General features: G+C 42.3%; 1 protein-coding gene across 1 annotated transcript; it reads left to right on the top strand.

Moving 5' to 3' along the window:
• The first annotated feature begins 655 nt into the window (after positions 1-655).
• LOC116059202 lies at positions 656-18367 on the top strand. Its single transcript, XM_031312154.2, has 7 exons — positions 656-738; positions 7810-8085; positions 12410-12481; positions 14668-14773; positions 15359-15454; positions 15898-16144; positions 18063-18367. Exons 1-7 carry the CDS (start codon positions 735-737, stop codon positions 18222-18224), a joined length of 963 nt encoding a protein of 320 aa, XP_031168014.1. The 5' UTR covers positions 656-734; the 3' UTR covers positions 18225-18367.
• Positions 18368-22137: the final 3770 nt, after the last annotated feature.

Genomic DNA, 22137 nt, shown 5'->3' on the forward strand with positions numbered 1-22137 from the left:
CACCGCTAACACCAAACTTATTACTACTTATATATATATTTTTTTTTTGGAATTCATGCTCAATAAATCTCATTTGTAGGAAATCATACCTAATTCTTGAGTTAATAAAAAAAATATTAAAGTAAATATTATGTAATATTAAAGGAAGGATAATCACAGAAGGGTCAACGTTCAGTCGGGATACTGTTTCGAAAAAAATGACTACTTCTGCTACTTGGGCGGAGTGATATGCTCGCAGTCCTTGAGAAGCCCCGAGCAGGTGTGTGTGTGTGTGTGTGTGTGTGTGTGTGTGTGTGTGTGTGTGTGTGTGTGTGTGCTTTGTTTTATTATATTCGTGGGGTCCAAAAACTGGGGAATACAGTATACTTGTGGGGTCTGCACATCCTTGTAGGGCCAAAATGCTGGACCCCACAAGGTTAAAGGTCTGTTTGAGGGTTAAGACTTGGTTTTAGGATTAGGGTTAGAATTAGGTTATGGTTAGGGTGAGGGTAAGGGTTAAGGTTAGGCATTTAGTGGTGATGGTTAAGGTTAGGGTAAGGGGCTAGGGAATGCATTATGTCAATGACGGTTCCCACAAAGATAGTGAAACAAACGTGTGTGTGTGTGTGTGTGTGTGTGTGTGTGTGTGTGTGTGTCTATACAGATAAAGCTGCCTTGCCTTGCCTCAGATTCTCAGTGCTGCAGCGCCCCCTGCTGGTAAGGCGAGGGCCTTACACAGATCTGTTATCACTCTCATGGGTAGGCTACCAGTGCTTTTTTATTATTTTTGGTTCATTTTTAGCAGGGGGAAAGATGACGACAACAAGGTAAATAAGAAACAAGTTTATTTGAAAATGCGTTTGACAATCTCTCTGCATGTGCAGTTGAAAACTAAACTGTTAGGATTGATTCATACTGCCTGGAAGATCATTGGTGTTAAAGAGCATTTATCTGTGGAAAAGTATTTATGAACAGGCAACACGTCTCACGTTCTGTACGCCGAATATGAGCTGCTGCCATCCGGACAACATGCCATTTTTTTGAGGGTCACAAATGTCTTGATGTGGACATGAGACCAAAGTCCATGTTAAGGACAGACACTACAGGCCAAACATTAGTTTCAATTATATACATTTCGGGTTATTTATCTCTGTGGATGATTTTCTCGATTAACGTATGAGTTGTTTTGGTGTATAAAATGTCAGAAAATGGTGAAAAATGTGGATCGGTGTTTCCCAAAAAGCCCAAGATGACGTCCTCAAATATCTTGTTTTGTCCACAACTCAAAGATATTCAGTTTACTGTCCCAGAGGAGAGAAGAAACTAAAGAATATTCACATCTAACAAGCTGGAAACAGAGATTTTTTGACTTTTTTCCAAAAAAAAAAATGACAAACCGATTAATCAATTATTAAAATAGTTGCTTATAATTTAATAGTTGACAACTAATCGACTAAACTTGTGAACTTGTAAACTTGTCTGGTACACACTCTAAATAATTTGTCTTTTTCAGATCGGTGCGTTAAGATAGGCCTAAAAGTAGAAAAGTTGCATCGCTGTTTACATTTTAAACTTCATCTAAGGTGTATAGTTTGAGTTTACAGTGTTTGTGTAAAATCTTGACTAAAACGGTCGGATAAATTTGCCCTGCGGTGTTAAAAATTTGTCTCAAAATACAAACTTGCTAAACATACAAAAAACAATTCTCATGTACAATACTTGAGTTATATTTTGGTCACTTAGGCTACCAAAATTACAGATTACGTCCTTATAAATGTAATCTGTAATTCCTAAGAGTTAGTTACATTCCCCCACTGCGTTATTGTTATTGTAGGCCTAAATGCACCAACCTGTCAAAGCTAAGGGAAAGATTAAGGTTAAAAGTCCATCATTATAACTTGTTTGTGCTTATTTATAAATTCCATCGTGTTTTTAATACCAAAATAAGTGAATTATATTTGTGTTGCAACTTGCTTTTGCAGTGAGAACTGTTATAACTCTACTAGAGACCATCATAGACTGTCCATTCATATATACTGTATATATATATATAGGCCTACAAGTCATTGGGAGAGACTGTGACTTTAAGAGTATTCCGCCCAAAAAGTAGATTATTGAAACGTTTGAAACTCCCGGGAACCCCTCAGCCAATAGGATGCCCGAAAACGGCGGGAAACGTGTTGAAGGGGCCGGATATCCGTTACGAAAATAACTTAGAACACGTTCAACTTGTGGACTGCTCTCTGAAAGTCTCCAACCAGGTAAAAAAAAAAAAAATCTACTTTACACCTGATTTTTTTATAAAACCAATTAGCTTTTAACAACACATAGTTTGGGCTGAACTTTGTAGGTTAATGTTATTGAAGAGAAAAGTGCAGCTATTGTTATTTATTCAATTAAATGCGTTATAAAGATTGACTGGAGCAGCTACAGATAAGGAGGGCTGATGCGTTTAAGTCATGTAGGAAAGTGTTCAATATTTTGTAGTATGGTGTGCGGTAGTGATAAAGAAAAATCTCAAATACCAACAACATCCATAGCATAGGCGTATATATTGTAAATGTAGGAGTAATGGAGCTGACTATCATGTCGCTGCATTGCAGTTGCTCGTGTCACATTTTATTTTTTTTGGGGGTGGGTGAACAGAGAAACTAACGATAGCTTTGTAACGATAGCTTGGTTGCATGGGGCATTCACTGTCAGTGCGGAACATGGCATAAAATTGCACGAAAATTCACAATTATATCCTCTCTGGGATTTCTGAGACCGATGTTGTGTAGAAACACAGCCCAGACTTGTTGTCTCTCTTCGGTTGGTGCACCAATTGATCCACAACTAGCTGGCATTTCGATTTAAAGTGTGGTTAAAAGCTGGTGATGCAAATGCAACGTTAATGTTTGGATTTGGCCATTTTTTTTTGGCCACAAAGTTCGTACGGTTGTCCTTTTTTGAGAGGACTAAGCACATGTCACGTCGGTGTAATTTCTGTAGTTTCAGTGTAGCCTATAGTCCTAACGAGTGAAACGGGTTTTTTAGGACATGTTGAGGGTTATTCTCGTGATTTTTGGTCCTTTTTTATGGTTCAAAGAGAAGGGGAAAACATGGCGTAACTGCACACTTAATGGTTTAATCCAAAATGTCTGCAGCTGCACTTTAAGAAAAGTTATTGTGAATGACTTCGCCATGGTTAAATATAAACATAATTTTGTATTTTAAGCGACAATGTTTTTAATGTAGCTTAAAGTAATGTAGGCCAACAATGAGAATATTTTAATAGTGTAAAAGGATCCTCCCAAACAGTCTCTGGGTGAAGGGCAGCTTTGTGTGGACTCCGGCGTTCACGTAGTATCGCGATGTCACGCACAGGGAAGTGACGTTAACGTGAGGTGTCTTCGACTTGATAGGCCGGTGATATTACCGGATATGACCTTCACTGTGTATGGATATTCCGCGCGCCAAATGGGCAGTCCGCTGTCATTTTAAATCTGCGCAACTAACGGCGTGAAGTTTAAATATTCTGTCTATCGTTTGCTGTATGGTTTTAACAATGACCGTGGCGCTGGTAACTCTGCTGACGGTCTTACTGTTTCTATATGCGGGTAAGTTAACTTCTGACTCCGGTAAACACCGTAAACTAAGTCTTGTGTAGTAACATTGTTGCTGTTTTTTGCGGACTGCTTCGTCTTAGTAACATTAGCAGGCTACTTATAAGCATGGCCTTCCAAGCATTAACTGTTTGATTAATTTAAACTTTTAAATATACAACTTGTTGACATGGGCGTCAGTTTGGTTTGAAATGAGCTGGAGACAGAGACGCATTCATTTTTATTGCTTTTTTTTCTCTTTCGCGTAGGTCGTGTTTTGAAAGTGTGTGTGTAAAAGTGGTGGATACAATGTGTGTGTGTGTGTGTGTGTGTAAAAGTGGTGGGTACTGTGTGTGTGTGTGTGTGTGTGTGTGTGTGTGTAAAAGTGGTGGGTACTGTGTGTGTGTGTGTGTGTAAAAGTGGTGGGTACTGTGTGGGTGTGGGTGTGTGTGTGTGTGTAAAAGTGGTGGGTACTGTGTGTGTGTGTGTGTGTGTAAAAGTGGTGGGTACAATGTGTGTGTGTGTGTAAAAGTGGTGGGTACTGTGTGTGTGTGTGTGTGTGTAAAAGTGGTGGGTACTGTGTGTGTGTGTGTGTGTGTGTAAAAGTGGTGGGTACAGTGTGTGTGTGTGTGTGTGTGTGTGTGTGTAAAAGTGGTGGGTACTGTGTGTGTGTGTGTGTGTGTGTGTGTAAAAGTGGTGGGTACTGTGTGTGTGTGTAAAAGTGGTGGGTACTGTGTGTGTGTGTAAAAGTGGTGGGTACAGTGTGTGTGTGTGTGTGTAAAAGTGGTGGGTACAATGTGTGTGTGTGTGTGTGTGTAAAAGTGGTGGGTACTGTGTGTGTGTGTGTAAAAGTGGTGGGTACAGTGTGTGTGTAAAAGTGGTGGGTACTCTGTGTGTGTGTGTGTGTAAAAGTGGTGGGTACTGTGTGTGTGTGTGTGTGTGTAAAAGTGGTGGGTACTGTGTGTGTGTGTGTAAAAGTGGTGGGTACAGTGTGTGTGTGTGTGTGTGTGTAAGCGCAAGTGGTGGGTACAGTGTGTGTGTGTGTGTGTAAAAGTGGGGGGTACTGTGTGTGTGTGTGTGTGTGAAAAAGTGGTGGTTACAGTGTGTGTGTGTGTGTGTAAGCGCAAGTGGTGGGTACAGTGTGTGTAAAAGTGGTGGGTACAGTGTGTGTGTGTGTGTAAAAGTGGTGGGTACAGTGTGTGTGTGTAAAAGTGGTGGGTACTGTGTGTGTGTGTGTGTGTGTAAAAGTGGTGGGTACTGTGTGTGTGTGTGTGTGTAAAAGTGGTGGGTACTGTGTGTGTGTGTGTGTGTGTGTGTGTGTGTGTGTGTAAAAGTGGTGGGTACAGTGTGTGTGTGTGTAAAAGTGGTGGGTACAGTGTGTGTGTGTGTGTGTGTGTGTAAAAGTGGTGGGTACAGTGTGTGTGTGTGTGTAAAAGTGGTGGGTACTGTGTGTGTGTGTAAAAGTGGTGGGTACTGTGTGTGTGTGTGTGTAAAAGTGGTGGGTACTGTGTGTGTGTGTGTGTAAAAGTGGTGGGTACTGTGTGTGTGTAAAAGTGGTGGGTACAATGTGTGTGTGTAAAAGTGGTGGGTACTGTGTGTGTAAAAGTGGTGGGTACTGTGTGTGTGTGTGTGTAAAAGTGGTGGGTACAATGTGTGTGTGTAAAAGTGGTGGGTACAGTGTGTGTGTAAAAGTGGTGGGTACAGTGTGTGTGTGTGTGTAAAAGTGGTGGGTACTGTGTGTGTGTGTGTGTGTGTGTGTGTGTAAAAGTGGTGGGTACTGTGTGTGTGTGTGTGTGTGTGTGTGTGTGTAAAAGTGGTGGGTACTGTGTGTGTGTGTGTAAAAGTGGTGGGTACTGTGTGTGTGTGTGTAAAAGTGGTGGGTACAGTGTGTGTGTGTGTGTGTAAAAGTGGTGGTTACAGTGTGTGTGTGTGTGTGTGTGTAAAAGTGGTGGTTACAGTGTGTGTGTGTAAAAGTGGTGGTTACAGTGTGTGTGTGTGTGTGTGTAAAAGTGGTGGTTACAGTGTGTGTGTGTGTGTGTAAAAGTGGTGGTTACAGTGTGTGTGTGTGTGTAAAAGTGGTGGTTACAGTGTGTGTGTGTGTGTGTGTGTAAAAGTGGTGGTTACAGTGTGTGTGTGTGTGTGTGTGTGTGTAAAAGTGGTGGGTACAGTGTGTGTGTGTGTAAAAGTGGTGGGTACAGTGTGTGTGTGTGTGTGTGTGTGTGTAAAAGTGGTGGTTACTGTGTGTGTGTGTGTGTGTGTGTGTGTGTAAAAGTGGTGGTTACAGTGTGTGTGTGTGTAAAAGTGGTGGGTACAGTGTGTGTGTGTGTGTGTGAAAAAGTGGTGGTTACAGTGTGTGTGTGTGTGTGTGTAAAAGTGGTGGGTACAGTGTGTGTGTGTGTGAAAAAGTGGTGGTTACAGTGTGTGTGTGTGTGTGTGTAAAAGTGGTGGGTACAGTGTGTGTGTGTGTGTGTAAAAGTGGTGGGTACAGTGTGTGTGTGTGTGTGTGTGAAAAAGTGGTGGTTACAGTGTGTGTGTGTGTAAAAGTGGTGGGTACAGTGTGTGTGTGTGTGTGTAAAAGTGGTGGGTACAGTGTGTGTGTGTGTGTGTGTAAAAGTGGTGGGTACAGTGTGTGTGTGTATATAAAGCGCCTGTGCTTGTTGAACTGATGTCTGTCTGATCCAAACATTCATCAATATTTAATGTTACTCTGATCTGTTTTGCCATGAGACTTTCTGGTTTTAGCTTAAAATGTATGTAGTGACATTTTGCTGCACTCTTCTGTACTAAAGGTAGACCACGATGATCAAGTTCTCCACTTACATACTGTACATATAATACGCGTAACACAGTAAATAAGAAATATCACAGTTAAAACACCTGAAGAGTGTCAGCAAAACATACTGTTATTTACAAGCCTCGCAGCTGAGGGAGGGGGGGGGGGGGGGGGGGGGGGGGTGTATGTTATGTCATATTAGTACAGTTGTTTGTTATTGTGTCCTCCCTGTTTGTCAATTTATGAATTTACTGTTTGATACGAGTGTAGGAGCCACATATTGTATGTTGTTTATGGTCTCATTTATGTTGTTGATCATTGTGTTGTGCACTGATATTGTAGGTTGGTGGGCGTTTGAGTGGAAGTGATAACGTGTTTGCTACACCTGTTGGGTTTTTTTTTTTTGACAGAAGGGTGAGCCTGGGTGCGACACACTTTCTGTTGACCGCCGCAGCAACAGTTATTTCAGCGACTCCCAAAGTAACTTGACATTTGGTAACTGCAGTGCTAGTTGTATTTTACGTGTGGAAGAAGAGGAATACATCATTGCGATACAATCTCTCGAGCGCGTCACGGTGTGTTTATGCATCTCTCTGTGTTTAGTCCCTCGCGGCAGCACTTTGTTGGACTGCTTACAGCCGCGACAACGAGGACGCCACGCTTAATACACAATGAACGATGATAGGAACTACATGTAGGGCAGGACGATATGGAGAAAATTGACTAAGTGGGAAAACGCAAATAATAGAACAGCTAGAACAGTCTGGTAAGTTCAGAAAAGTACATCACTTTACTGTAATGCAGCCTTTAAAACCAGGAAAAGACACCACTTATGCCATATTATGATATCCAAAATCTAAGACGATATCCAGTCTCATATCAAGATATCGATATTATAATAATATAATATTGATATATTGCCCAGCTCTAACTACATGGTTCAGGTTGGCCTATCGCACGTTCATAATAGTCCCATCGTTATACGAAAGAGGTGAACATGCGGTCTTTCTGGACTCTGGCTGAAATGATTGAAATGTAGGAACGACGCTAAAAAGAGCAGATATTGCTGAGCTGGAGCAGCACGTTCTTCATTTTAGGAATTGTTGGAGCACCGAATTTAAAAACCAAAAAAAAAAAACGTCTCTGATGTCCGCTTGTTAAATGTGAATATTGTTCTGGTTTCTTCTCTCCTCTGGGACAGGAAACTGAATATCTTTTGAGTCAGTTGTGTACAAAACAAGACATTTTTAGGACGTCATCTTGGGCTTTTTTAGGCAACACTGATCCACATTTTTCACCGTTTTCTGACATTTTAGAGACCCAAAACACCCATTAATCGACTATGAAAATAATCGGTAGTTGCAGCCCTAGAACATTCTTGATTTTATGAGTTGTTGGCGCACTGAATTTAAAAAAACATCACCTCTGGTGTGTCAGAGATGTTAAAGCTGTGTGATTGTTGTCTTTCTCCAGGAGAGCATCGTCCCACTTGCCCGTTTCCGACGATCGAGGCAGAAGGCGATGAAGTCGCTCTACAGTGTCGCCTGGACCCCCCCGTCAACTTGTCTGCCTGCACCTTGGATGTGGCGAGAGCTGTCCTCTGTATCTATGGCGACCTCGACTCTTATCCAACAGGAAGGGACCAGATGGCTCGATGCGGAGGCTTCGTGGCGCTGCTGTCCGACGGTGGGGTGTACAAAGTCTTTCTCCAAAAGCTGCGAGCCCGTTCTGTCGTTAACGTCACTGATGGTAAGCACGCTGGGTTTATTTTACTTTTTTATTTATTATACTTTTAGTTTTACATTACATGTCATTTAGGTGACGCTTTTATCCAAAGCGACTTCCAAAGAGCCATGTGAAAGTGCAGCTTAGGGCTGCACGATTATGGCCAAAATGATAATCACGATTATTTTGAATAATATATTGATCATGATTAATTATCACGATTATTTGTTGATTTTAACCAAAACTAATTTTATTGTCACATAGGCTAATTATAACTGCTTTCACATTCATATGGTGCTACATTCCTCCTCTGTTGAAGCATACTATGAAGGAGCCATTTCAGCTGTTGTGCGACCGCTTTCCAAACATGTGCGTTTGCCGTGAAAAGATACAGGCAACGCAATTTTCTGTTCACGTTAACGGCGCATGTTAAAATCCGGTGCCAATAGGACACCGGTGCCCGGTATCTACCGGACGAAATGGCAACGTGGATTACGGTGCCACTTAAATGTCTGCGTTGCTCTGATGCTCCAAAACAGACGTTAGAAGCACCAGAAACATCGCTGCACGTCACGCTAGTAAACACTAATAACACGTTACACAGCAGCTAACGTTAGCCTACTGTTAGCTACAGTAAACACTAATAACACGTTACACAGCAGCTAACGTTAGCCTACCGTTAGCTACAGTAGTAAACACTAATAACACGTTACACAGCAGCTAACGTTAGCCTACCGTTAGCTACAGTAGTAAACACTAATAACACGTTACACAGCAGCTAACGTTAGCCTACCGTTAGCTACAGTTAACACTAATAACACGTTACACAGCAGCTAACGTTAGCCTACCGTTAGCTACAGTAAACACTAATAACACGTTACACAGCAGCTAATGTTAGCCTACCGTTAGCTACAGTAAACACTAATAACACGTTATACAGCAGCTAATGTTAGCCTACCGTGAGCTACAGTAAACACTAATAACACGTTACACAGCAGCTAACGTTAGCCTACCGTTAGCTAGTAAACACTAATAACACGTTACACAGCAGCTAACGTTAGCCTACCGTTAGCTACAGTAAACACTAATAACACGTTACACAGAAGCTAATGTTAGCCTACCGTTAGCTACAGTAAACACTAATAACACGTTACACAGCAGCTAACGTTAGCCTACCGTTAGCACCTCAATCCACTGACTGTTTTAAAAAAGGCCTTACGACATTTCTTTTTAGCAAAGCTTTTGGTCCCCTTTAGAATTTTAGAATTTTTTTCTTTTTTGTTTCTTTTCTTTGTTGTATTTTAAACTGCTTATCTTTTGTGTTTCTAACCTGTAGCACTTTGAGATCTTTGATGAAAAGTGCATTATAAATTAAATGTATTATTTTATTAGCCACAGTAAACACTAACACGTTACACAGCAGCTAACGTTAGCCTACCATTAGCTACAGTAAACACTAATAACACGTTACACAGCAGCTAACGTTAGCCTACCGTTAGCTACAGTAAACACTAATAACACGTTACACAGCAGCTAACATTAGCCTACCGTTAGCTACAGTAGTAAACACTAATAACACGTTACACAGCAGCTAACGTTAGCCTACCGTTAGCTACGGCTAAAATGCTGACAGCTAAACGGTGTAGTGTGACTGTATTTCACTGTAGAGGATTAAAACAGCGGGACGTACAACAGTCTGCCGCTAAAGCTACGAGCTAACAGACTCAAACTAGCACTGCTCACTGCTGTTGTCTGAAAAACTACACAGACGGGACTAAATGTTGCGTTTACTGGTAAACTGGTAAACCTCGAGACGACTTATGACCGACTATCTGTTGTGGAGTTTTCCTCACGTTACTCTGTCCTCTGTGACTGTCTACATCTAAACTAAGCTGATTGGCTCATGGAGGCACGTGAACAGAGAGTGGTTTACGGAGCGTTCTATGAACTGAATGAAGCATTTTAAATATTGTTCGATCACGTGAATTTGATCGTGGGATGCTAAAATCATGATCATGATTTAAAATTTGATTAATTGTGCAGCCCTACTCTTAATGTAAGTCAAACCAGCTATTAGGCTAACTGAAATAAAACCATGCCAACCTCTAGGTATGGTGAAGGGTATGTGATGATGTGGGGGTATGGTGAAGGGTATGTGATGATATGGGGGTATGTGATGATGTGGGGGTATGGTGAAGGGTATGTGATGATGTGGGGGTATGGTGAAGGGTATGTGATGATATGGGGGTATGGTGAAGGGTATGTGATGATGTGGGGGTATGGTGAAGGGTATGTGAAGATGTGGGGGTATGGTGAAGGGTATGTGAAGATGTGGGGGTATGGTGAAGGGTATGTGATGATGTGGGGGTATGGTGAAGGGTATGTGATGATGTGGGAGTATGGTGAAGGGTATATGATGATGTGGGGGTATGGTGAAGGGTATGTGATGATGTGGGGTATGGTGAAGGGTATGTGAAGATGTGGGGGTATGGTGAAGGGTATGTGAAGATGTGGGGGTATGGTGAAGGGTATGTGATGATGTGGGGGTATGGTGAAGGGTATGTGATGATGTGGGGGTATGGTGAAGGGTATGTGATGATGTGGGGGTATGGTGAAGGGTATGTGAAGATGTGGGGGTATGGTGAAGGGTATGTGATGATGTGGGGGTATGGTGAAGGGTATGTGATGATGTGGGGGTATGGTGAAGGGTATGTGATGATGTGGGGGTATGGTGAAGGGTATGTGATGATGTGGGGGTATGGTGAAGGGTATGTGATGATGTGGGGGCCAAGGGAACTTTATCAGGATGCATAGTATCCTGGATCCATGTAATAACTGGCCTTTCAAAATAAAAGTCTGCCTGCCTCTATGGGAATTTAACATAGGGGTGTACTGACTTATGCCCCCTGTATTTTAAGGAAGAGCATTTATTTAGTCATGGTACATTATTCATTCACAAAGAAAATTGGTGTCCTTAAAGGTTGGATTTTTCCAAATTTTTTTTAATTAAGGCATTAAGATCAATTTCCAAAAGATGATTTTTTAATTCCTCTTTTTAGTCAACTTTAGCATGGGTTCATAAACTTATGAGCAGCACTGTAAATAACTCAATTGAGTCACATTAAAATAGATTGTGTATAGGACAGCTAAGGGCGTTTTCACACATACCTCATTTGGTCCGGACTTTCGGACTTTTCAGTTTGATCCGAACCAAAATTAGAGGTGTGAAACCTCCCCCGGACCACGGTCCGGATCAAAAGACCAAATTTTGGTCCGACCAAAAGAGGTGGTCTCGGTCCAGACCAAACTGAACCATGGTCCGGTTCGTTTACAGTGTGAAAGCATTTTTTTGGATGGTTCGGACTTTTGGACCAAATACAAGAAGCTCTGGCAGACTCTCCTCGTGTTACAAGACCGGGGAATAGCTCCTTTAAGGAATAGCTCGGTGCTGAGAGAGTGACGGTGAATGCGCTCAGAGGAGACAGCTGTCGGCTATCAGAGCTGAGAATACAGCAGCAGTTTATTTGTTAAGTGGTAGTAAATGTAGGCTACTGTGTAGGTTTCCGTTTGTCTCTGAATAAATTCTCCAGAAAGTTCCAGTGTCTTGCTTCTCAACATCACAACAAAACAAAAAGAGCCGCGGCTGTAGGGGAGAGCAGCAGTCAGTAGGAGAGAGCAGCAGTCAGTAGGAGAGAGCAGCAGTCAGTAGGAGAGAGCAGCAGTCAGTAGGAGAGAGCAGCAGTCAGTAGGAGAGAGCAGCAGTCAGTAGGAGAGAGCAGCAGTCAGTAGGATAGAGCAGCAGTCAGTAGGAGGGAGCAGCAGTCAGTAGGAGGGAGCAGCAGTCAGTAGGAGGGAGCAGCAGTCAGTAGGAGAGAGCAGCAGTCAGGAGAGAGCAGCAGTCAGTAGGAGAGAGCAGCAGTCAGTAGGAGAGAGCAGCAGTCAGTAGGAGGGAGCAGCAGTCAGTAGGAGGGAGCAGCAGTCAGTAGGAGGGAGCAGCAGTCAGTTGAAAAAACTCAGACCCAGAGAGAGGATACGAGAGGACGGGGAAGCCTGTCTACAAACCAATCAATTATAAGTATCTGGAGACGCAGCTCACATATGTGATGACGACAGGACGTAGTTTTGTCACGTAGAGATCTTTAGTGCACTTGCATAACTGCAGTGTGAAACCAAAACTTACCGGATCAAATGTAGACAATGTAACAAAAACATGAACCATGGTCCGGACCTTGGTTCGGACTTTCATGTGTGAAAACGCCCTAAGAATTTGAAAAAGTAACGGCAATCAATTTCTGAAATACCCGTCCTGATTTGAGACAATTTTTTTTTGTTATTTTTTTCCAAACAGAATCCAAAGACCAACAGAACGGGACAAAGACTGGACCTGCAGTGGAAGAAGTGACAGAGTCAAACAATCGTGGTAAATGTCTTTGGGTAGTTCTCTAAAATATTGATCCTACATTCTCTCTGACTACAAGATCCTCTCTCTGTCTCTCTCTCTTGCGAAAATTGCAGTTTTGGATGGGAAAATATCATCCACGTGAACCGTGTAGATCCAAAGAGTTTTTTTATTTGGGGGGGGAGACCCGGTGATAATACAGCACCGGTGCCTTAACGACCGTTCTCTACCGGACCGAATAGCAACGCGGATTTCAGTGCCTTATTTAGGTGCCACTTAATGCCTGCGCTTCTCTCTGATGCTCTGAAAACAGACGTTAGAGGGAACTGAAACATCGCCGCACGGGACGCTAGTTAATACTACACCTGACAGCAGCTAACGTTAGCCTACCATTAGCTAGTTAAAACTACACTCGACAGCAGCTAACGTTAGCCTACCGTTAGCTAGTTAACACTACACCTGACAGCAGCTAACATTAGCCTACCGTTAGCTAGTTAACACTACACTTAGCAGCAGGTAACGTTAGCCTACCATTAGCTAGTTAACACTACACTCGACAGCAGGTAACGTTAACCTACCGTTAGCTAGTTAACACTATACTCGACAGCAGGTAACGTTAACCTACCGTTAGCTAGTTAACACTACACTCGACAGCAGGTAACGTTAACCTACCGTTAGCTAGTTAACACTATACTCGACAGCAGGTAACGTTAGCCTACCGTTAGCTAGTTAACACTACACTCGACAGCAGGTAACGTTAACCTACCGTTAGCTAGTTAACACTACACTTAGCAGCAGCTAACGTTAACCTACCGTTAGCTAGTTAACACTACACTTAGCAGCAGCTAACGTTAACCTACCGTTAGCTAGTTAACACTACACTCGACAGCAGGTAACGTTAACCTACCGTTAGCTAGTTAACACTACACTCGGCAGCAGGTAACGTTAACCTACCGTTAGCTAGTTAACACTACACTCGACAGCAGCTAACGTTAGCCTACCGTTAGCTAGTTAACACTACACCTGACAGCAGCTAACATTAGCCTACCGTTAGCTAGTTAACACTACACTTAGCAGCAGGTAACGTTAGCCTACCATTAGCTAGTTAACACTACACTCGACAGCAGGTAACGTTAACCTACCGTTAGCTAGTTAACACTATACTCGACAGCAGGTAACGTTAACCTACCGTTAGCTAGTTAACACTACACTCGACAGCAGGTAACGTTAGCCTACCGTTAGCTAGTTAACACTACACTCGACAGCAGGTAACGTTAGCCTACCGTTAGCTAGTTAACACTACACTCGACAGCAGGTAACGTTAACCTACCGTTAGCTAGTTAACACTACACTTAGCAGCAGCTAACGTTAACCTACCGTTAGCTAGTTAACACTACACTCGACAGCAGGTAACGTTAACCTACCGTTAGCTAGTTAACACTACACTCGACAGCAGGTAACGTTAACCTGCCGTTAGCTAGTTAACACTACACTCGACAGCAGCTAACGTTAGCCTACCGTTAGCTAGTTAACACTACACCTGACAGCAGCTAACATTAGCCTACCGTTAGCTAGTTAACACTATACTCGACAGCAGGTAACGTTAGCCTACCGTTAGCTAGTTAACACTACACTCGACAGCAGGTAACGTTAACCTACCGTTAGCTAGGTAACACTACACTTAGCAGCAGCTAACGTTAGCCTACTGTTATCTAGCAGCTGGAGTAAACACGGTGCTGACAGCTAAACGGTGTAAAGTCTGTCTGTATTTCACTGGAGAGGATTCTAACAGTCTGTAGCTAACATCTGAAAAACACAGATGTTGCGTTCACTTGAAATTTGCCTCGCCAGCCTCGTGCTGCATTCAAAGTTGTTGTAAAATACCCTTTTCCCATCCAGTGGTTGTTTTTGTCGTTAACAGGAATTTACTGGTGAAATAAGTTAGTTATAAGTCATTGTTTTTACATTTTTAATAAATCATTTAATTTTGACCCTATGGCCTTAGCAATACACAAGCCGTTCTTTAATGTCGCCGACTGTCGTTTTGTGCTTCTTTTTTTTTTTTTTGTAGATCAACTTTTTATTGTTTTATGAGAGCGAGAGAGAGAGATTTAAAAATAAATAAATAAAGACGGGGGTGTCAACAGGGGTCCATCTCTTCAGCACCTGTCCTTCTAAACTCAACGTTGTGTCTGATTCTCTTCTAGGCGGTGGAAACAGGAAGGCTGCCCTTGGCCGCGTCATTCCCGCTGTGCTCTTCATTCTTGGCGTGGTCATCGTTCTCGGCGTTCTAGTGAACGCGTGGAATGATGCGTAAGTTACCAAAACCAACTTCTGCCACACTTTTTTTTTTATTAACAATTCAAGTTCTATTACTATTGTTCTCTTAATACATCCATGCTGTCAGCTCGTATGGTCAGATACAGGATTCAAAACTCCCGGTATCAGCGGAGCCTGCGCGGTGACGTCTGGCGCCGTTAATAGCAACGTGCCTACTGTAGAGGATGGATACCCGAACCCGGCCTGGCCCGTCGGGTCCCGCCGGGCTCAGTTCAGACAGATATTTAGAAATGATGTTGGGGTTTGGGTCGGGCTCAGTCACATCAGCGCGATAAGACATTGAACATTTTAAATTTAAAACGGCTTATTATGTAGCTTGTTCCCCCGTGTGAGCTGATGAGCTCATCTGTTGACATTTCTGAATGCCGTCCTACACACGCTTCATAAAAGATTTCACACAAACGTACATGTCGTTAGTTTAGTAGTCAATATTATTTTCATTATTTCTTTTGCAATCAAGCAGACAGTACAGGCAACCGTTCAGAGACACAATACAGGTATAAATGTCTCGGGAGATCAGTCCATGGATTTCAGCATCTCCTTAATATCCACTCACAGGTCGCAGGGACGAGCGACAATCCTCCAGCAACACAAGGAAGAGACGAATGTAAAAGAGCGAGAGAGAGACCGAACCCGACCCCCATACCCTTTTAAGTAAGCATTCATAAAAATTGTTTCACTAACACTTAGGTTACATCATTAGAAAAGGTACGTAGTAATCGGAGACCATTTAGTCAGAAATACTTGTGTTTTTAGTTGTAACCTGGCAGTTATATATATTCCATGTGGTATACCTCCTTAACTTTTTCCCTCCGCTGCATAAATTAGATTTTAACCGTGTCGGGCTCGTAGATTTCTGGCCACACGTTCACCGAATTCCATTTGGATTTTTTTTTTTCAAAGTAAAATGTTCTTGTTTATTTACGAATTGTTTATGATGAAATCAATCTGAAGACTGTTTTGTGAATTAGTTCTAATCAATCTTTAATTCAGCCTACATGTAACATATATTGCGTGACTTTAATTATCAAAATCTTAACTTTTTAATTTGGACTACAGCTTCATGACTCTGTGGTCATTGTGTTATGTATTTTAAGACCCTCCCTGACGTCCACCCGCGACACCGTCGCTCAGAACTTTGCCGAAATGCTGCCGACGGAGATGAGCGCGAAGATCTTCGGCGAGCTGGACGCGGAGAGTCTGTGCAGCGCCGCGCGCACCTGCAGGCTGTGGCACGACATCATCGAGGAGAGCGAGCAGGTGTGGAGGAGGCAGTGTCTGCCGGTCCGAGCCGTGTGTCAGAGGGAGGTCGACGGAGACCGGAGAGACGGCCTGTCCTGGAAGGTGGGTGTGTCTGTGTGTGTGTGTGTGTGTGTGTGTGTGTGTGTGTGTGTGTGTGTGTGTGTGTGTGTGTGTGTGTGTGTGTGTGTGTGTGTGTGTGTGTGTGTGTGTGTGTGTGTGTGTGTGGTCCGGCCAAAATGCTGGACCCCACAAGTTTAAAGGTCTCTTTGAGGGTTACGACTTGGTTTTAGGGTTAGAATTAGGTTATGGTTAAGGTTAGGCATACTGTGTACATACACTTATGCTTATATTGTTTATATTCTACTTAGCGAAGGTGTGATGTGCACCAACAACACCAACATTCCTTGTATTTGTTAAAAAGCATACCTGGCAATAAAACCATTTCTGATTCAAGTTTCAGTCGACTGAACGTCTGAGCATTTTAGTCAGAATTATCCATGACTATTTTAGTCTAGTTTGAGTCAATGAAAACTGTATTTTAGACTCTTTTCTTTTTTAGTAATGCAATTCTATTTAACCCAGTCAACATAGAATATGTACCTAGTAGTATAGACGAAACCAAAATCTTTTAGCCAAACCCATTTCAAACAAGGTTATCTTATTATATTATTGTTACATTTATATATATATATATATATATATATATATATATATATATATATATATATATATATATATATATATATATATATATATATATATATATATATATATATACACACACACACACACACACACACACACACACACACACACACACACACACACACACACACACACACACACACACACACACACGCTTCTATGTAATGACAGTTTTTCCAAATGTCGTTTCTGCCTTTTTTCCGGCCGGCCATCGGCCCCCATGTCTCTGTGTCAGACTTTACTCGGTTTGTTGTCGTTGGCGCCAACTCACCGCAGCGGCGTCTTCTAAATCAGGGGGGTCAAACTCAGCTTCACTACGGGCCGCGCTGGAAAATAAGAATCCCATCAAGGGCCAGACAAGTTTTAGTTTATCGACATGTTATTTAATCGAAAAAAGTCAAACCTCTTTGAAGTATTACTGCATGGCTCATATACTCTTCTCACTTACAGCTTGGTCGACATAAAGCCTCAAAAAAGTAACTCAGCCATCAAAGAAAAAAGTTGGAAAACATCCCTAGAAAGGTGAAGAGCTGTAGTATGCGAATGAGATTTCAAATTCAACGGGAACCCATATTTGGCCGTTTGGGGACAGCTTAAAGTCAGGAGGTTTAGCAACAGAATTGTCGGAAATCGGAAATTGTATGAACTGGCTTTTCTGGCTTTTCTCCATAATTCCATAGTAGATATGGAGATGTTGGGCATCCCTAGAAAGGTGAAGAGCTGAAGTATGCAAATCAGGTCTGGAAATCTGGCCTCAATGTTTGACACGTGTTCTAAATAAACTGCAGCGAGTGGGGCTTGAGGAAGGGACGTCGCCTGCGTCTGTGCAGTGTGACCTGATGCAGCCCCTGAAGCGAGACACAGGAAACAGAAATAATAATAATAATAATAACACGACTAAACGAGACGAAATAACGTCTCGTTCTGGTCAATGGAAATGAAGGGACATTTTCTAGCATAGTTTTTTTTTATTCATCAACAATATTGCATTATTCATTTAATTATAGTCATCGTCACGTGACCAGCATTTACGTCTCGTCTCGTTTTTGGAGGACTTGTTGAAAATGTCGATAGTCTTTATCGTCCCATAGAGAATCATTTCCACACATCTTTTCATGTTCCATAGCACAACTCTGCAGATAGATAGGTATGTATGTATGTTACTTACTTGCTTACTTGCTTGCTTGCTTACTTACTTGCTTACTTGCTTGCTTGCTTGCTTGCTTACTTGCTTGCTTACTTGCTTGCTTGCTTGCTAGCTTGCTAGCTCACTCACTCACTCACCTTACCTCACCTCCTTCCTTCCTTCCTGCAGGTGACGCTGGTGAAGAACTACAGGAGGAGCTGTGTGAAGAGAGACTGGCTGAGAGGGCGCTACAGCCACGTGAGGTCAGCGGAGGAGCTGAGCGGCAGGAAGATGGCGCCGCTGGACGCCGAGACCTGGGGAGAGATCCTACAGGCCGAGCTGGACAGATGACCCCACCCACACACACACACACACACACACACACACACACACAGACCTACAGATCTTAATTCAAAATGCACCTCTGGCACTTCTGAGTGCCTGATTGTTAACTCTTAATGTATTTTATACTTTTGTCTTTTTATGTAAATACACACAAAACAATTGTACATATTTTTGTTAATTTGTTTTAAGAAAAAAAAAAAGGATCATGAAGAAAATGAAATGTTGACATTGTTGGATGGAATTATGTTGAAATCAAGCTTTTATTGCGTTGATGTAAAATCAGCTGAGATAATAATAAATAAATGTTAAGATCAATGTAATGTTGTTGTCGGGACGATATCAGAGAGAATTCAGCGCTGTACTTCTTTTAACCATTAACATGGTTGTATTTCAGTTAGCCTAATAGCTGGTTGGATTTGCATTGAGAGATGATTTTATGGAAAGTACCCCATGCCAATCTGTAGAGGATTAAAACAGCGGGACGTACAACAGTCTGCCGCTAAAGCTACGAGCTAACAGACTCAAACTAGCACTGGTCACTGCTGTTGTCTGAAAAACTACACAGACGGGACTAAATGTTGCGTTTACTGGTAAACTGGTAAACCTTGTGACGACTTATGACCGACTGCTATCTGTTGTGGAGTTTTCCTCACGTTACTCTGTCCTCTGTGACCGTCTACATCTAAACTAAGCTGCGCGGTGCAGGGAACCACTCTGATTGGCTCATGGAGGCACGTGATCAGAGAGTGGTTTACGGAGCGTTCTATGAACTGAATGAAGCATTTTAAATATTGTTTGATCACGTGAATTTGATCGTGGGATGCTAAAATCATGATCGTGATTTCAAATTGGATTAACTGTGCAGCCCTACTCTCAATGTAAGTCAAACCAGCTATTAGGCTAACTGAAATAAAACCATGCCAACCTCTAGGTATGGTGAAGGGTATGTGATGATGTGGGGGTATGGTGAAGGGTATGTGATGATGTGGGGGCCAAGGGAACTTTATCAGGATGCATAGTATCCTGGATCCATGAAATAACTGGCCTTTCAAAATAAAAGACTGCCTGCCTCTATGGGAATTTAACATAGGGGTGGACTGACTTATGCCCCCTGTATTTTAAGGAAGAACATTTATTTATTCACGATACATTATTCATTCACAAAGAAAATTGGTGCCCTTTAAAGGTTGGATTTTTCTTAATTTTTTTAATTAAGGCATTAAGCTCAATTTCCAAAAGATGAATTTTTAATTCCTCTTTTTAGTCAACTTTAGCATGGGTCCATAAACTCATGAGCACCACTGTACTTAAAAACTCTTAGGCCTTTTAAACCACGAGCATACTGTATAAAGCAGCACTCAACTATTTTATTTATTCATACATGCTTGTCATGTTTCGTCAGTGTTTTTACTGCCTTGTCTGTCTTGTTCTTGTTTTTCTTTCTTTTAATTGTTTTGTATTTATGTATTTTTTAATGTTATGTAGTAGGCTGTGTAACGATGGAGCGTGTAATGGTGGTGTGGTATCAGACGGGCCTATAAGGTTAAAGTCTGTATAAAGCTCAAATGTGCTGAGATATCATGAGCACTGCGTTAAGGCCCTGACACACCAACCAGACGGCCGACCGTCGGCAGTAAAGCCAGTCGAACTGATCAGTCGGGTCCCCGAGGTCCAAAAAATGCCTCAAAACACACTGAGGAGACGCCGACTTGAGCGTACGCTCTGCGCGTGCGCGAAACGTAATACGTCTCCATAGCAGCAGGCGGCGCTGCTCTGTATTGTTTCCATTAACAGTCTGATTATTTCCCAGAAAATGAAAACCGGCAGCTGATTGGACGAACGCGTCACGTGGGTCTTTTTTCTCCAGAAATTCACAGCCAGACTGTCATGGCGGCTCGTTCAGAATACGATCTCATATTGGACTAAAATAGTTCACCGAAACGTGTTTCTGAAAACATTTGAAGAGAGAAATAGGCCGTGCAGTTGCTGAATCTGTCTTCATTTCAGATCAACAAAGGTCAGTTTAAAAGATTTTCCTCAGATTTTGAGAGACTCATCCGCTCCCCATTTCCGGTGAGTCCCGACTGCCCCGTCTCCGACTGAACATGTCAGGTCGGCCAAAATGAAGGCCGACGGCTCCTCCGACGGACGACGGCACGGGACACACCGAACAGACTCGAGTCACCGACCTCGCCAGACGGTCCGACGCCCGATTATTGGGCTGGTGTGTCTTCTCTCTTAGTGACCTAAGTTTAATGATTTTCCTCTCAGTGGAGTGGTATGTTGAAGAGGATGTTGTATTTGATTCTGTGATTGGTGGCTGAGTGGGATCAATGAATTCATGTGTAGTGTTGGAGCCCCTCAGATGGACTCGGACCTTTACTTGCCAACTCACATCTGTTTACTTTATTTAATACGTTTCCTAAATGTACCTTTTATAAGCCTGCTCTTGCTGCAGCAAGAGCAGAGTGCATTTCTGCGCTGTGACTCTCCAGGTTCTGCAGGACTCGTCACTGATGCTGAAAACTTATATGTATATGTATGTATATATATATGATAAAACCTTTTATAATCAAGAACAGTGTCGGTGAATTCCTCTTCCATACAACATCACAGCATCCAAACTACAGATACCACGGTGACCACGTGAATTTACTCGTGGATAATAAAGTTGACCCTAATTTTGATTTCTAACGCTGCATTAAGAGGAGGAGAAGTATAGCAGTGGAGCGTCAAGTGTTTCTCTTATTGTGTCCACTAGGAGCGGGTCAAAATATGGATTCGGCGATATATCGTCGTCCTGCGTGAGTTACAAGAATCGATACGCTGGCGCCAAATATCGATATATATATATTACACCTCATTGGCTATATATATATATATTTAAAGATTATTTTTTAAATTTAGGACAGCTGAAGACATGAAAGGAGAGAGAGAGAGAGAGGAGGGGGGGGGATGACATGCAGCGAAGGACCGCAGGTCGGAGTCGAATCTGGGGCCGCCGCATCAAGGAGTAAACCTTTATATATGGGTGCGTGCTCTACCAGGTGAGCTACCCAGGCGCCCAGAATTTAGATATTTTAATGAATAAAATGAGTAGAGTTTAATTTTGGTGTCGGGTGAAAACAGCCTTTTTTTTTGCAATATTTTGGGTTTTCATTTTTTTCAGATTAATAAAGAAGGAAGGGCAAAATTAATACAAGAAACGAAAGAAAGGAATGCGGCGCATATGGATGATATTGGCATGTAGCTTACATTTATTTTTATGAATGTAAAATAAATTGCAGAAAAACAGAGTTTACAGCTGTCACACACGCACACACACAACATACACTCACACATACACAACACACAGAAACACACATTCACAACACACATACACACACACACACACAAGCACAGAAACACTCACACATACACAACACACACAAACACATTCACAACACACACACATACAACACACACACACTGAGACACTCATAGACACACATTCACGTACATACACAACATACACACTCACACATACACAACACACACAAACAGACAAACACACATTCACAACACACACACAAAACAAAATAAACTGCAGAAAAACAGAGTATACAGCTGTCTCTCTCACACACACACTGAGACACCAATAGACACACACACACGCAGACACACATACATACATACACATACACAACACACACACATACACAACACGCACTCACACAACACAAAATAAACTGCAGAAAACAAAGTATACAGCTGTCAAACGTGGAGATTGAAACGTTTTTAAAGGGCCATTTCCCACCACAATCGACTAATCGAGAAAATAATCGGTTAATTGCAGCCATGGACATAGGAAACGGTTGTAGTCCTATGACTTTTGCCGTCATACTTTTATTTTGAAAGACTTAACCGGAAGCCCTGTACT

The sequence above is a fragment of the Sander lucioperca genome, chromosome 4, assembly GCF_008315115.2.
Source record: "Sander lucioperca isolate FBNREF2018 chromosome 4, SLUC_FBN_1.2, whole genome shotgun sequence".
Lineage (NCBI taxonomy): Eukaryota > Metazoa > Chordata > Actinopteri > Perciformes > Percidae > Sander > Sander lucioperca.